Here is a 16,087-nt window from a genome sequence, read left to right as displayed (position 1 = left end):
CCCCAAATGTCCCTGAGGCGATAAAATTGAGGAGCATTCTGCAATTTTATGGTTTTTCTATCAAAACCAACCTCCCGTTGTGTATATAAAATTAAAAGTAACAGACTCCAACGAAGCCGTTGTCTTTTTTCTTTTTTTAACTTCAGAAATTGACTGTTTCCTGAAATATCAAAAACGATTGAGCATGTATATGAAACTGACGCCTGTCCAGTGAGGTTGTGACAAACTATCTCAAAAGTGTCATTTCTGGGACACACCATCTCTTGATTGAATGTCCACGACACTAGATCTCCGGGCATCAAGGCCTGGCCGACCCAGTTAACGTAAAATAAAAAAAACATTTTTTAAAATATAACTTAATATATGAATTATAACTATATATATATATATAATTATATACTTTTAAATAAAATAATATAAAAATATGAGAGTATTTTCTAGTGATCAACTTTTTCTGTACGTGTGCATGCAAATATTCATTTCGCATATAGTTTTGATTCCTCGGAAACATTGGGGCAAAGCACGTAAACGAACAAGAAGAAAAGATTGATGAATAGGAATGAGATGTTTCTAGTGCCTACCATCGTCCTTCTCAGGGGGAGAGAGAGGGGGGGCCGCCGGGGCGGGTGAGCCCAGAAAAAAAAAAATTATATGTAAAAAATCAAATTTTTTTAGTTTAGCTTGACCCGTTGCTCCTCTTGATCTTACCGTTGCTCCTCTTGGCGCTACCGTTTCTCCTCTTGGCCCGACCCGCGGATGGTTTGACCCGCTTTTGAAAAAAATTTTGGTTTCGCCCCTAAATTCCTAATCCTTCTAAACTATCATTTTCTTGAATAATGTCTTATGGTTCGTTCATTTTTTTGTCCAAATGTGAATTCCTGCGCACAAAAAAAAGACAAAGTTATCTGGAGGACTTGAAAATCTTATGAAGAAAAATTTCCTTTATTTCTAACATTATTTTTATTAACGTTCGTGCTTTTTATTTTTAAAAATATTTAGCACCAAGCCGCCGACTAAGTTGGGGGTATCTCCCCCTCGATCTTTCGCGGGGTTTTACTTACCCCGGAACTCGCGCGCTTCCCGGAATTGGAAGCGAGAGAGGAAAGAATGCGGAGGTGGAAGGACGAGCCACCCGCTGTCAGAGTTTACACTGTTTGCGACGAATCAAGGTCTCTCTCGTTCTCTGTCTCTTGGATGAATATGTTTTGGTGTGTCGACTTTGGAAGCGGCCTTTTCTTTATGCTTTGGCGCGATTTCGCCCTACTTCGTCTCTCTCTTTGTTTTTTTTTTTTACTACGGTGGTCTGACTTCTGTTATATCCGGATCATCCAGAAAGAGTTCTTTTGTGATTTTATGGGGATATATTGTATCTCCTTCGGATTTTTCCTCGTGGGTATTGGCGTGACTTCTTTTTCTGTTCACTTTAGGTATTTGATCGTGAGGAACGTACCTGCTCTAAGATGCATCGACGAATTGGTGAAATTGTTCGGCTCCTACGGGGAGATTTCTGAGTGGGTTTTCTCCTCTGAACCACAAAAAGGGTTTTGTTTCATTTCCTTCTTGTTGGTTTTTTTTCCCCAATGGTACGTGCTTTTTTCTGAAAATATTTTATTCATGATTGGTAAGGTATAGGATCTTGGATGAAGAAGAACGGGAGCAGTTTACTGAGGTTTGCTGGATAAAGTTTTCCCAAGTCGGCAATGCAAGGTGATCCTTCATCTTGAACAAGTTTGGTTTCTTTTGCCATCACAAAAGAAACAAATGAATGATTTAGTCACAGTGGTCGCCACTCTCATTTCAAGAGAGAAATGGCTTGTACTTGATGCGTTATGTATTCTCAATCTGAGTGGTCAAATATTTGAAGGTAGTCCACGAACACGTCGATACTGCCATAGTGCTATATTAATAGTAAAATCATGTAAAATTCGTCTTTTTGTTGATTGTAGATGTTTTATTCCATGAGAACTCATAGACAATCTCTATGTGCCAAAATGTAGTTGGTTTTGGTGTTTTCATCATTCCTCAAAAGATTTAGCTGATTGTGGTTCCCTTTAATAGTCAGGTTGTAAGCGATTTTCCTTTTTATAGTCTCTAGATTGCTAGCAGTACAAGACAAAAAAACTTATGGATTATTCATAAATGATAAATGGCATTGTTAAATTACGATACCGTTACTGCTCTTGCATCTTGTTAATGTTCCAGAAAGCTCTGCATAACTCATACTTTTGCCATGTTTAAATTGAAGGAAGGTGGAAACTGTCTGATATTGTCTTCATATCTAATATTATTCTTTTTACGTTATGGTAAAAATCATTCTAGGTTAACTACTAGTCTTAACTTCGTTAAAAGCAAAGTGTAGACGTTTTTAAGTAACTGATACATCAACTGTTGATTATGATCTTTTTGCATGTTTTTTTGTGTTATTGTATCTTTTGTCATTGTTTTTGTCTACCAACAAATTTTTCTTTTCATCTACCAACAGATATCTTTTCCCTCTCTTCTCATGAAGCTTGTCTTTTAGTTGGCATGTACTGAAGTGGTTTAAATAAACATGCTATGTTCTTTTCCTGTGGTTTCAACCTGCTATGTTCCTTTATTTGTCTTCTGTCAGGTTTGCAAAGAGAAAGCTTGATGAGTATGTTTTCTATGGGAACCGACTCCAGGTGTCTTATGCACCTCAATATGAGATACTCTCAGACACAAAAGAGAAATTGGAAATCAGGAGAAGGGAAGTACTAAGCAGATTACATTGTGGGTGTCTGACTGTAAGGATATTTTGTTTTAGTTTATTATTTTTCCAATTAGATATCCAACTCACCAATCTAACTTCTTGCTTTATTCTTAGCTAATAATGCGTGTCCCACTTGGACTAGTCTAAGCAGGTCAAGCTAGAGGGTAGAAAATTTTGGACTTGTCAGCTTACTTTGTTGGATCAGTAGCAAATCTGTTAACTAGGGCAATGGGTATCAGCCGTGGTGTTTTACAACGTCGAGAACTCAGCTAAGTTTCATGTCCTAGGAGTGGTTTTCCTTGTGTTAAGAAACAAAGGAAAAAACTTTGTTGTTTGTAGCAGGGTTCCAGATTCAACCTGTGATGATAAAATGGTTGTCGACTGATGTAGATTATGAAACTTTAAAATATTCAAGTTGCTAGAAATATTATAACGCCTTTTCTAAATTATGACACTACTAATTACATTCATCAAGAGAGTAGCAGAACTCCACTCTATTAATTGCTTAGGTATTTATCCTGGTTGGCTTGCAGCTGGAAACCAGAAACCTCCAAAATCTAAAGCTCCACAAAGGGACATTTTCGGACCTCTACTGCCACCTGTATACCAAAAAAATTATGTCCTTGATCAGTTAAAGCCTCTGGAAGGGTAGTAATTTCTTTCTTTCTCCTTAGGTAGCTGTGCCATTTATGAATGTCTAACTTGATTATAACCAATTTGCCGTTCTTGTACAGCCAATCCAGTACAAGTGGAGATGTAAATGTAAGCTCCATGCCATCCAGCTCAGGGCAGGTAAGCCTTAAATTATTAATGGTTAAATTGGAAAATCTTTATGAAATTTTAATCACTTGCTGGTTGTATTGTGGCCCTTCAATGTAGTATTTGATGAGTACTCTTTTTGTTGTATGATTGTATCCTATTCTTGCACATGCTTGGATGTCATGTCTACAAAGTGCCTGTTAGCCGCACATGGTTTTACCTGCATCATGTAAGGGTATTTATCGTTTTGCTATTGTTTTGGCTCATAGAGTCTTTCTTTTATGAAAGTTCTGTCTGGGTGGGAAGTTAGAGATGGTTGGTTTGTTGGTTCAAACTTCAAAGTATGATTTCACATGAAATAGTTGGATTTGTTTATTGAGCTTTGGGCACTGGGTGATGACTCTGCTTTCCTCGACTGTTTTGAACTATGAATAATGATGACTTCAGTTTGCAGTGTCATTACTGCAATTTGATTAGGACCCTTTTTTTTGTTTTTGGGAGGAGGGTGTACTTCTACATTGGCTCCCATATTGATTTGTATCATAGCTGGCAGACTGAAGCCATACTATAGGACTATTATGGCTGCTCCAGAATTTTGATCTAAAAGGATCCTTGGATAGTGTCTATTTGATCTTTCTCCAAACTTGGCGTTACCTGCCATCAAGCTCTGGTCTTGAAACAATAGTTTAATGCCATTATCCTCAAAGCTAAGTCAGATGGGTGGAATGGTTCAAGTACGGTATGGAGATGCGGGCATCGATACGAAAATGTTAAAGGTATGGGGATATGTAGTATACATATTTATATATGCAAAAATACCACGAAAAGTTCAATATAAGAGCAACATTTAAATAAACAAGTAATATAAATAAAGATTATTTTTAATCCAAAAAAGTATCAGGTATGTCCAAGGACCTGTTTTTCCATGACGGTACAGCGACGCAGGTATAGGGGCCTTACTAAAGTACCCATGTGACTTTATTTTTATAGTTACTTTATCGGCAGTTTCAATGTTGTTCCTCTGATTGATAGCTGGTAATTTTTTGTGCTTGTAATCCCCTCAAGGTCTACGTAAATTTTTGTTTCTTTGTGATCCCCACAAGGTCTTGAGGAAAAAAGAGAAGTAAGGTGTCAAATCTGCCTTGATACTGTTACCCTGCATCATAAGGAAAGTAGAAGATAACAAATGAGATAACTATGAACAGAAAGAGAGGCTATCAGAGAAACAGGTGGGAAAATGAGATATTATGCTTGCTGGGGGCGGGTGGTGTGTGGGGTGTGCGGTTGTTTGGGTTGTTGGGGGGTTCTATTAGTGGTCCAGAAAGCCATGTGGCCTTTTTACTAAGTTACTGTAGTGATGTTGAACAGTAAAGCTTTTTCTATTTAAATGGGTAAGCTGGAAGCACATGTGCTGTATCTCTTTAGTATCTCTTCATCATTTCATGACGGCAACCTTGTTCGTGCAGTTCTTTTTGCTTTGCTTCTGATTTGATGAGTTGTGATTCAGTAGTTTTTGTCCTTGAAACCTTTTTCATCTCCAACATCAAAAACATTCTTTGGTTATTTGAACAGTATTTTCCATTGGCGTCAATGAATGAGACAGTTCAATTGGTTAGAGAGAAGCTGGATAAGGTGAATTTTGCATTGGTGCTTGTCTAAGTTGTTGCTTTCATTCGATACTTTGCCCTCTGAATATTTACTGACAGGGCATTATCATGCGGAACGTGCTCAGATACAATCAACAGGTACTGAGCACTGTAGTCATCCTGAAGCAGGTCCTTCCATGAAGAAAGCAAAGGTGGACAACAGACGAAGGATCTGACAAATCTTTGGCCCTCCCATAAGACAACAACGGAGTACGACTGCGGTAGTACGCATGCATATCAGAGGTGAAAGGACACAGCTGATCCGCACCCTCGAGCACTCCCATAAGCTAATATTCCCTCCATTTTCCTCTTATAGTCTGCATCGATGTAAGGGGGGATGATTGCACTTTCAGCTTGGTGCGGTGTTCCACCTGATAAGACAACAACGGAGTAGCATCCATGGAATTTAACCGGCGTTCCATCTTTATAAGATGACTAAGTAGTATCAATGTTTTTGAACCAGCGACGTGCGTCTCTAGTGCACTACCAGCTGACCCGCTATGCTTTGCCCTTGCTGGCTTGCATTGGCAAACATATGAAAATGTTGGTTGACCAATGGTTTTAAGTTGTGAAAGAACAGCAATTAAACAAATGAACAGAAAGAGTAAGCATGAATAAAAAAACAACGGATGGATAAAAGAAAATGACCTCTTTTATAAATGGGGGTTGCAGAGTTCAAACTTCATTTTGCATATTGCCTGATAGGTTAGATATAAGAGGCCTTCACTTCATTGCTTATCATTGTCAAGGAATAAGTAGACGGCGAGTTAAGCTAGTAGGATCAGTTTCTTCCTTACTGAACACAAAAAGATAAGAAACACCATAAGGCAGCCGATTGCCTTCCACTATATTTTTAAATTTCTTAAGATTTTTTGTACCTTTAATTAGTTTATATAATTTGTATTTACTTTTGAAAAAAATGGTTGTCATTTTTTGGATTTAGATGAATCGTTTAAGTGGTCAAGCCTGCTGAGCCGGTTTAGGAATCGACTTTTACAACATGGGACAGCATAACCCTGCCGAAGCTTTGGCCGGGTCTTCAAGCCCCTGACTCCACTTAAGCCAGGCCCTGGCCCAGGGTCCAGCTAGACCCACTTTGGCGCCTACATATGCATCCTGGCTTGGTTAGGCCAACGAGCCACGAGCCAGCCGGCCAATAGCGGGTCCATCAAAACGGGCGGAATCCTGGCCCGCCGGATTCCAGTTAACCGGGTAAGTCAGGCCGCCCTGTTGCTTAACCTACAAGCCACAAACTGTAGAAAATGATGAAACCTTCATTCCAGTATTGTGTGGCCCATTTGCGACAGCAAAATATTCGTCAGTTTTGACGATGCCGGACTTTTCTTGGTACTTTTTCCGATCGCCGGCAAAATGCAACCGGAAATTGCAGACTTTCGAGTCGGATCCGTTGTTGGAACGGAAACAACATGATAGAAAATCGGTTTTCACCCACCCTTGGGTTTAGTGGATGACGGAAGTTCTCAAGAAAAATGAAAAAAGATGTCCGACAGTATGTGGAGTGGACGCACCTAATCACACTGTTCTACACGCAATTGAAAATGGATCGGTACCAACCATTTCCAGAAGGAAGGGAATCGTAAACTCTTTTTCTTGCATTATTTTCGAAGGTTTAATGAAACGAAATGAATAAAATATATATATATGAAGGTTTTCCCCTAATATAAGTTAGGTTAGAAGTTAATATCACAAAGAACTTTTGTGGGATCAACTCTTATTAGACACGTAAAACAATATTGAACTCTAAATGAGAGAAGGAAATGGTTCCTTCCACACTCACCGGAACTGTGAATTTTACCAAGAAAGACGCTGAGTTGGACATTTTGAAAATTAAATAATGCGAGTTGCCAACTTGTCCTGACTTTTCTTCGTGTGGGGAAACGCGTCCACTCGTCTTAAAATCCAATCCACGTATATGTTTGGAATCTTGCACCACCTTGTGGACGGTGGAGTGCCGTATTTCAACTTTTCTCGATTTCCTGGACGCAAGCGAACATACAGAGCCTTTCTCCCGGTGGGTAGTTGCTGATTTTGCAGAATTTTATGTCTGCCATTAGATGAGAAAACTGAAATTAATCAGATAATTTTACGATTCATCTGGGCATTAAATTCTTCGACATGAAAGGTGTTATACACAACGCCTTAGCAGGTGAATGACACATGTATTTTTTCTGTTTCAGTAGGTATGAATAACGCCCATGTTGGCAAGTCTACCACTGCCCATTATTGGTCATCATCCATGGAAATATAACGCCACCACCCCGCTCGATTTCTATAAAGATACTTTAGAGAAGGCAAAATGCGCTCAGTAAATGCAAGCATTAGAAAAGCCACCAACTTGACCTACCTGCTTTTGACAAATTGCACGTTACATAACTAGTGCCAGCTTCCAGTTATGATTCGTAAAACCTTTGAAAATGAAACATGATGAAAATCCGCAAGAAAGCAACACATTGTGAAAGTCCATATAAAGCAAGTGGGTGTATTATATGAGCTAATTGTCTCTGTACCATCCGTTACCATCATGCCCGTGCCGACGCATGCAATCACTGTTAGCATTAAAACGCATACAAGCATGGGCATGCTTTCAAGATGTTGCAAAATAAAATGCCAAGTTCCATAATGCTTTATTGCTCTAATATGACATCGACGGGTTCTAACCAAAATCTCTCAAATATGTACAAATAAGCCGAAAACATTAAGTGCATTTGCTTCATAGTCGTTAAAAACGGCAGCAATAATATGATAATAGCAAGCGTGCAACGACCATGGGCACCGCAACTCAATCTAGCAACTTTGGTGCCTGGTTGTGTCAGCCACCACCTTCACAGGGGGGAGAGAGAGAGATCAGTGTGAAATGCTAAATATGTCAAGGGATGAAACCGGGGTCTCACCTAAATCCGATGAGACAGACAAAATGCTCTACCAAAATTATTTTCCCATTTCCAATCAGATGGATAGGGAATTAGGCACCAATTTGCTGGACGTAGATACAACACGGGCAAAATGCCAGACCAAAGACGAGTTCATAAAAATTTATAGACAGAGCAGCTCAGCATCGGCAAAACAACAACCAGACATCATTTCCAAGTTAATTTCTAGCATATACAGATTTCATAACTTATAACAAGGAAATCTAAGCAAGTGTTTGGTTTATTTCACTTTTTCACTCCTTTTTGTTCCTTTTTTTTTTCCACCTTCTTGATTCCCTAGGACATGTAAACCTCAACACTTGCAGTTTTCATGGTTTGACAAACAGGACAGACATCCAGAGAGCCCTCGCAATCCTTACATATGCAAAGATGCCTACAAGGCCACAGCAAGATGGAAACTTCCTTACTTTTGCAGATCTTGCAATTTCTCTGCTCCTTCAATTCTCTGTTCTCCAGGAGCATTCTTGTTGGTACGCCGGCAATCATATTATGGTTATAAGAGGAAGCAGAGTCATCCACTTCACTGTCTCCACAACCTTCCTTCCCATGATCAGTTCCTTGAGCAATTGCATGTTCAAGGTTACTTCTAAGGGAGTTAACCATGGCTTCATTGTACCGGGCCCTCTGATGCCAACTCTGAGCCTCCAGTGCCACTTCTTTTATTCTTTCGACTAATTCACGGTTCTTCCTGTTCATGTTCTCAATCTCAACTTCTTTTTCCCGCAATTTCCTTCCCACCTCTTTCTCTATTGTGGTTAACAAGGAAGCCATTTGCCGCTGCTTCATTTCCTTCACTCCTTTCGTAATATGTTCTTCCTGAGAGAGAGAGAGGATTGTCAGAATGTTGACCAGTAAGCAAGAAATTAATTTCCAACGTCCACTGACGAGAAATCCTACACCAAGGAAAGAGTCAGAACTGAAAGATAGGACATAAGCAAGCTTGAACAGCTTAGGTTGGGTCTCTTAGAGGATGAGCCTGTATGAATCAAGCCTGAGTAGTAGTTAAGCAAGGTTGGTTCAGCTTGAGTAATTTCGGAAAAAAAAATATTGTCACTGCTTTGAGGGGTAAGGTTAAATATTCGCTTCTGAAATCAAAATATACCGTACTGGGGCACTCATAAACCCATTCATGTTAATCAAGGTTGACATGGATGTTCGTAATTTGTTATGTGAATTTGTAATTTTAGCTCATCAAACTCAGTACCTAGCTTTTGGTGTTTCATACAGGAAAGGAACAAACATACTTGAAAGTATTTATAATCACATTTAAATTCCTCATTTTATTTTGCTTGTCAGGGACAGACCTGAACTCGGATGTAGTGATCAAACTCTTCCTTCTGATGATCAAGCTCAGCTCTTAAACTATCCCCAAGGGATGAAATGACCGGAAGGGTCGTCATGCTTCCACTTGCAGAAGTAACAGATGAGTTGGGTTCATCATCATCATATGACAGCCTCAATCCAGTTGACACAGCATTTGAGTTTGGAATGCTTGCAGAACGATCTACTTCATCATGAGCAAAGTTATTCAGAGAGAAGTGAAGCTTTTGCTGTCTTGATATAGCCTCTGTTTCTCTGCCCCTTTTGCTTGGCCTATTGAGACCTGCTGTACCTTCATTTTCATCACAATTAACTTAGTCAACATTAAAAGATGTTTCATCACAAATAGAAAAGAAATGGCAGAAGATAAAAGATAAAATGCCTGAGAAAACAATATGACACAGGCAAGAAAGACAAGAAAATGTTAAAAAATTATATTCATTCATATTTGTCTGAGAAAGGCACATGTTACAGATAGTCCTTGTAGCCAAAGCAAATGCAAATGCAAGAGATGGTCTACTAGACAAATCACCTCAGATGAACAGACCATAAAATTTACAAGCCTGACAGGATAGTCAAAACCCAATATAAGGCAAAAGAGTAAAATATAATGAAGCGTATTTATGAAAACCCAGACCACCGCAGAAAAAAACTATATCGAGAACCTCAAGCTGATTTTCTTTACAATTGCCTCAATTTCGACCAGAAGCAGTCTTGGGAATTAGTGCTTGGCTGCTTGCTTGGCAATTGACATCCATGGCCTGAGGCCATGAAGCAATTGAACAAGAAGATGCAATGCCAAGAAAGAGAAGGAAAAATGAGGAGGGAGTCCATTATAACAGGCCACACATCATACTTGGAAGTTGAAAGTAACATCTACTCTACAAGTGTAAAGACTAGAAACAACCCATATCACCAAACAATAATCAAAGTAAAAGATCTGTAGCATCAGAAAATAACACAGAACCTGAAGGAGAAAAAGATAAAGGCAACCTATCTAAATGCTATAAATTAGTGTGAAGCTCCATTGCAACAAACTAATGATGAATGCCAAAGCATCTTAGCACTTAATATTGCAATTAGAGCAGCATAAATGGAAATAAAATGAAAGAGTAAAAAACAAGCAGCACATAGAGATTCTTGTTTATGCTTACCAAATAACTGAAGTTGGGTTGATCCATTAGGATCGTATTGTAATTGATTTTCTTCTAAGAAAACAGGGAAAACTGGGGTGCCATTGCCTCCTCCAAACATCTTCAAGGCACACCTAAGAACAAGAAGGCAGATCGAACATGTCAAGAACTAACATCCAGTAATTTCAATAAAAAGTAAGCAGAATAAACACTTACCGTTTGGACTTTCAGGAAGGCCTCAAATGTTGCGGAAATGTGATAGCAGCCCTCTATGAATTGGAGAAACCACCACTTCTCTGTAGCATAAAAAATTAAAACATATAAAAGCCATAAACGTGAAAAAGGTGCAGAAATCTCCTTGCGGGAACACTAGTGAAACCACAGCAGATGCTTACAAGTAGTAAACTGAAAACAATAAAAATCCAAGAAATCCAATCAAACTAGGCGTAGATATATATAAGTAGCACTTATTATGACCTACAATGACAAGACGAAAACACTAAATTTTCACCTATATATAGTACACGCGTGATGATTACCAACGGGAAAAATACAGAAGGAGCAACTACAAAATTAAGAAACCATGTGAAGAACAAAAGAGAAAGAAAATAATTGCTAGGTGCATAACCAAACGCCTAAGCAAATCAGAAGAAGATAAATCCACTTCCAATTTAAGAAAGAAAATTTTACGCCAGAGAGAAGATCTCCAGACTTTCTCAATTTGTACACCACCAAATATTGTACAAAAAACCACAAAAATTTAAAATAAAAAACTGTGAAACGCTTGTATAGATTGCAAGGCTACATAAATCGTCCTTTTGCTTCAATAAGAAACACCGTAACACCACTGAGAAACAAAAGAAGAAAAACTAATTCACTTCCCATTCGCTAGAAAGTTTAGTAAACACGCAAATATCAAGAAGCTTCATTCTTCAAAAGAACTAAATAACCGTAGAAATGACAGTGCGTTTCTGAAAAATCTATTAACTATAAGAAAAAAAGACAAAAGAAACTAATTTACGAGATCTATCAATAAAAATCGCGACAAACAAATGAATATCTACAAGAAAGTAAGATGCACTGAAATGCAAATATTTTCACAACATTGGCACTCAAATTGCAAATCTTCAACACGCACTTCGCAAAACGTCGATAAAGCGCACAAACAACAAAATCTTAGGGTCAAAATACCAGAAAATTTCTAACGCAGCAAAAAAAAAAAATCCAGCGGGCAACTCCTTCACAGTAACAAACAAGAGAAAACGAAACACAAGCACCTCCGTTTTCAAGAAGAAACGAACAAACCGAAAATAAAATCTGTCAACCACTCAAGAAGGACCACCCGATAATCGACTAGAAGTGTAAAAATCAACAAGCAACAATCTGAAGAAACAAATCCCACTGAAACGCACGAAAACGATAAGATTCATGGCAGATTCCACCCAGAATCCAACCGGATCATCAAGAACGCGAAAGAAACAAAGCAGACCCCCTGTTTCCAATCCGATACGGCAGCGAAGAGGAGATCGAGAAAACCTCTTCAGTAGAGCCGATTACGCACCTCAAACTGCGGGATTCCCGATCAGAATCGGAATAGGAAAATAGAAATCCGATCGGAGGCAGAGATCAGCGGTGATGAAAAGGGAAATCCTCGCGTCGAACTCGATGATCCCCGTCTCCTTCCGCCGTTCCTCTTCTTCCTCCGTCGCCTCTCCGAGCAATTCCATCTTACTGGTTTATTGTTGGGAAATTTGTTGGTCGTCCAATTTAATCAAAGGCCCCTACTTTATCAGGAATTTACGGGGGCGCCATTCAGCCAGAGGGGAGGATGATTAGCTTCTTTGAAGTAAAATTACTCTCTTATCCTTCCCCTTTCCTAATTACGATTACGTCTCTCGTTTCTAGGAACCCAAACAGGTCGGGTCCGAATCCAATATCCGAACGGACTCTGGTCTCCTAAACGCATTCCCAATAATCGTCGAGTTCGGATTCAGTACCAAGATCTGCATCCGAATCGGAATTATTTCTCAGACCAGCTATAAGACCAATGCATCAGATTAGCATAAACTTATCCAGATTTGGTATCATCCAATCAAATCAGTTTTCCACTGATTTCGACTCCAATCCTTGATATGTATGCATGTATATGTTAATACAATTGCTTGTTATTACTATTATTCTTATTATTATTGAGAAGCAGAAAATAATTGCAATATCAGAATTGCATTGTTTTGGTAGAGTTGCGAATGGGTTGGATCAAAACTTTTATTATTTTGAGTTATGTGGAGATCTACCAACACCTTCTTAAGCTGTGTTTGGAGCCAAGCCATTTACATCCTTATCCACCCCCCAATTCGATTAACTAAGTAGTTGCAGGTTGTATTTGATAGCTTCGGATCTGAAATTTGGGTTTTGCATCTATATTGTAAACTATAAAATCAATTTTTTTTAATTTTATTTTTAAGAGTGAATTTCGCATGGATCTCTAATCTCAACTAATCTTTGCGGAAACTGTAGCAAGTTAAGCTTTTTATATGAAATTGGTGAAATTTAACTTCATGGCAATTTCTTATGTTTAAGATATCCATTTCCTTAATAAGGAAACCACACAATTCTTGCCAGCTTTTACGTTAAGAATCACCTTCCAATTTCAAGCACAAATTAAAAAAAAAAAATCTAAGATGAATTTTAAAAAGTGGGACTAAGTGAATATCAAGAATGTGTCGTCGATGAGTAACTAAAGCTTTCCTAAGCTCACATATTCTCGATCTAAAGTAAGATGAGCATTGGATGGCGGCTCTGCTTACTGGTCATAGGCAGCTAGTCTCTAATTCGAGTGTATAATTTCTACCTGTACCTAGATAAAAAGGCTCTATGCGGGCATTTAGAGTTTTGCTTCCAAGACCAAATTTTTGTTATGTTTGGATGCTATCAAGATTAGGTCGAGGAAAACCCAGTTTTGACAAAACCCGGTTTTATAAATAGGATTGAAAAACTTGACCATCTTCAAGTTATTCACAGAAAATCAGTTTTGGGCCGCGTGTTACTTAACAAACAAACAAGTTTTCAAAACTTATTAAAAAAATTAGTTTTTTATAAAACTAAGACTTCTCTGAAACTTTCCTGTGCAGAAGGTGAATAAGAGCCTGAGGTTTTACTGTGGAAAGAAGAAGAGCTAGATTTCTAACATTGTGTCATATTTTTGACCGATTCACAGCTGACTCGAATCAGCCGATTCGCTGAATCGGCAGCCCGACTAATTTGGTTCAAGAACCGATTTTCACAACATTGATATGAGCTTCTTCTCACTTCGAAGGCCCATTTTTGTCCAAGCGGCGCAACACGAGGGCGATCCGCGTCATTACGTCTCCAATAAATTGAGCAGACCAAAATAATCAATAGTAGGGGCATTTTCGTCATTAGGTAGGCACGTCAGACTCCCTCTGGAGAGAGGCCCGCAGGGAAAGAACTGTGATGCCTTTTCTCGAAAGTACGTAAATACCCTTAATGCAAATTTTGTAATTCTGCCCTTTTACCTTTTGGTCAAAGGTCACAAGACAACGATCACGGTGATCCAAGATTTGAAATCCAGATAAGATCATCCTTCATCTTTTTCATCTGGTCTTAAATTCATGGATTGAAATCCTTACTGAAATCCTTAATTTGTTAAATTGAAAACATCTCAAGACACCATTTTTTTTTTCTATAAAACTTCGGATCTAAGATATGAACCCAACCCAAAGAAGGGCTTGAAGGAGAGCCCGACAAGCACCTAGAAGTGTTCCATTTTAAGACATGGTACCTTTATTAAATATGAGTCTATAACTACCAACTCTGAAATATAAGAAGAAGAAAACAAAAGTTTTGGCTCTCGCCTGAATGGTAGGGGTGAACGTGAACCGAGTCGAGCCTGACTTTAGTTAGTTCGAACTTGGCTCGACTAATGAAACCTCGAGTTGGAGAATAGCTCGATGGAAGCAACTCGAGTTCGACTCGACAGTTACGTATTGAGCTCGAGCTCGACTCGATTAACGCTCAACAAACTCGTTTGAATAGAATTGATATTCATCGTTACGTGTTGAACTCAAGCTCGACTCAGCAGTTACGTGTTGAGCTCCAGCTCAACTCGATTAAAGCTCGACAAGCTCGTTTAAATAAACTTGATATTCATCGTTAAGTGTTAAGCTCAAGCTCAACTCGGCAGTTACGTGTTGAGCTCGAGCTTAATTCGATTAAGGCTCGACAAACTCGTTTGAATAAAATTGATATTCATCGTTACGTGTTGAGCTCGAACTCGACTCCATTAAAACTTGACAAACTCGTTTGAATAAAAATAACATTCATCGTTACGTGTTGAGCTCGACAAACTCGTAAACTTGTTTGAATATAACAACTTGGTTAAGGCTCAAGCTCGAACCGACAGTTAGGTGTTGAATTCGAACTCAACTCGATTATTTAAACGAGTCGACTCATGAACTTGAGCTCGACTCATTAAGCAAATGACTCGACTCAAACTGGTTGAAGAGCCAAGGTTTAACGAGTCGCCCCTACCAAGTTTGGTAGGGTTAAAGACACCTCGATTCGATCCGTATATGTTTACTCGCGAGGACGAGACTTGCTGAGGAAGGGGGAGAGTAGGGGCACGATTGTCATTTAAAAGGCCCTCCCTGCGCTCCCGTTCATGGTGGGGCCCGCGTTAATTATGAGGGCGTATTTATAAATTGGAAGGAATCGCGAGAATTCTGGCAACAAAAAAACAACGGGGAGGTCGGGAGGGAGAGGCCGCGGGCCCCACTGTCTGTTTGGCTCCCGAGGGCGGTAAAACTTGGCGGGATAACCTGAGGAAAACTAGGAATTGACACATTTATCCTCCAGATTATTCTAACCCGTGATTCGCATTATCATCCAAATGACGCTTTCGCCCCTGACGGAGCCGTCCGTTTTGGAGGTGGGAATAACCGCGAGTATCCTGAAACGCATTCTGAGACATTAAAGTCCTGAAGGAAGAACAGTATTAGTTTTCCACCTTTTATTGTAATTCTGTAAATATTTATTTTTCGAAAAAAGTAAAAATATAAATAATTTAGATCTGTGTTACTACATTCAAATCTGTGTTAGGTGAAATCCACCGCGAAAACAAAACAATAGATTCTGCAACTGGAGGCTTCAAATTCACGTTATGTTGCAAAAAACATGGATATTCACAATTTCAATGAATCTCTTCTAAGCAATGAATTTTGACTTGAAATGTCACGCAAGGACTGTGGAAAAGAAGGGTATTTTGGGGAAAAAAATGTAGCATATCAGGTTCTATGTGGCCTCTCTTTTGATTTTTCTGCATAACATGTTATGATATTAAATGGGTGGGCAGATATTTCAAATTGAATCAGACAATTCTGGCAGCAATTTCCAAGTTTTCTTTTTCTTTATATTTGAGCTCTTTCATTGCTTTTATCTCACTTGAATTGATTCAATCGTTCCTGCCAAGAACTCATAGGTATCCCGTGAAATGCTAGGTTTTCATTTTTTTTTTTTTTTGTCACTACT

General features: G+C 38.9%; 2 protein-coding genes across 3 annotated transcripts; one reads left to right on the top strand and one right to left on the bottom strand.

Moving 5' to 3' along the window:
* Positions 1 to 1,005: 1,005 nt before the first annotated feature.
* Positions 1,006 to 5,598, top strand: LOC116265005 (uncharacterized). Of its 2 annotated transcripts, none has more exons than XM_031645506.2 (8): positions 1,006 to 1,169; positions 1,428 to 1,511; positions 1,627 to 1,707; positions 2,612 to 2,751; positions 3,265 to 3,379; positions 3,466 to 3,523; positions 5,063 to 5,122; positions 5,223 to 5,598. In XM_031645506.2, the coding sequence occupies exons 1-8, from the start codon at positions 1,108 to 1,110 to the stop codon at positions 5,310 to 5,312; spliced, it is 690 nt and encodes a 229-aa protein (XP_031501366.1). In that variant the 5' UTR covers positions 1,006 to 1,107; the 3' UTR covers positions 5,313 to 5,598. The 2 variants fall into 2 exon arrangements, with proteins under 2 accessions (XP_031501366.1, XP_031501367.1); XM_031645507.2 differs by having other exon boundaries at positions 5,197 to 5,598.
* A 2,636-nt stretch (positions 5,599 to 8,234) lies between these two features.
* On the bottom strand, positions 8,235 to 12,277 carry LOC116264795 (probable BOI-related E3 ubiquitin-protein ligase 2). Its single transcript, XM_031645197.2, has 5 exons — positions 12,102 to 12,277; positions 10,757 to 10,836; positions 10,562 to 10,674; positions 9,392 to 9,699; positions 8,235 to 8,903 (listed from the first exon to the last, which is right to left on the bottom strand). The coding sequence occupies exons 3-5, from the start codon at positions 10,659 to 10,661 to the stop codon at positions 8,364 to 8,366; spliced, it is 948 nt and encodes a 315-aa protein (XP_031501057.1). The 5' UTR covers positions 10,662 to 10,674; positions 10,757 to 10,836; positions 12,102 to 12,277; the 3' UTR covers positions 8,235 to 8,363.
* Positions 12,278 to 16,087: the final 3,810 nt, after the last annotated feature.

The sequence above is a fragment of the Nymphaea colorata genome, chromosome 11 (assembly GCF_008831285.2).
Source record: "Nymphaea colorata isolate Beijing-Zhang1983 chromosome 11, ASM883128v2, whole genome shotgun sequence".
In the NCBI taxonomy this organism is placed as follows: Eukaryota; Viridiplantae; Streptophyta; class Magnoliopsida; order Nymphaeales; family Nymphaeaceae; genus Nymphaea; species Nymphaea colorata.
Note: the sequence above shows the minus strand (reverse complement) of the source record. Positions and strands in the feature narration are given on the sequence as shown.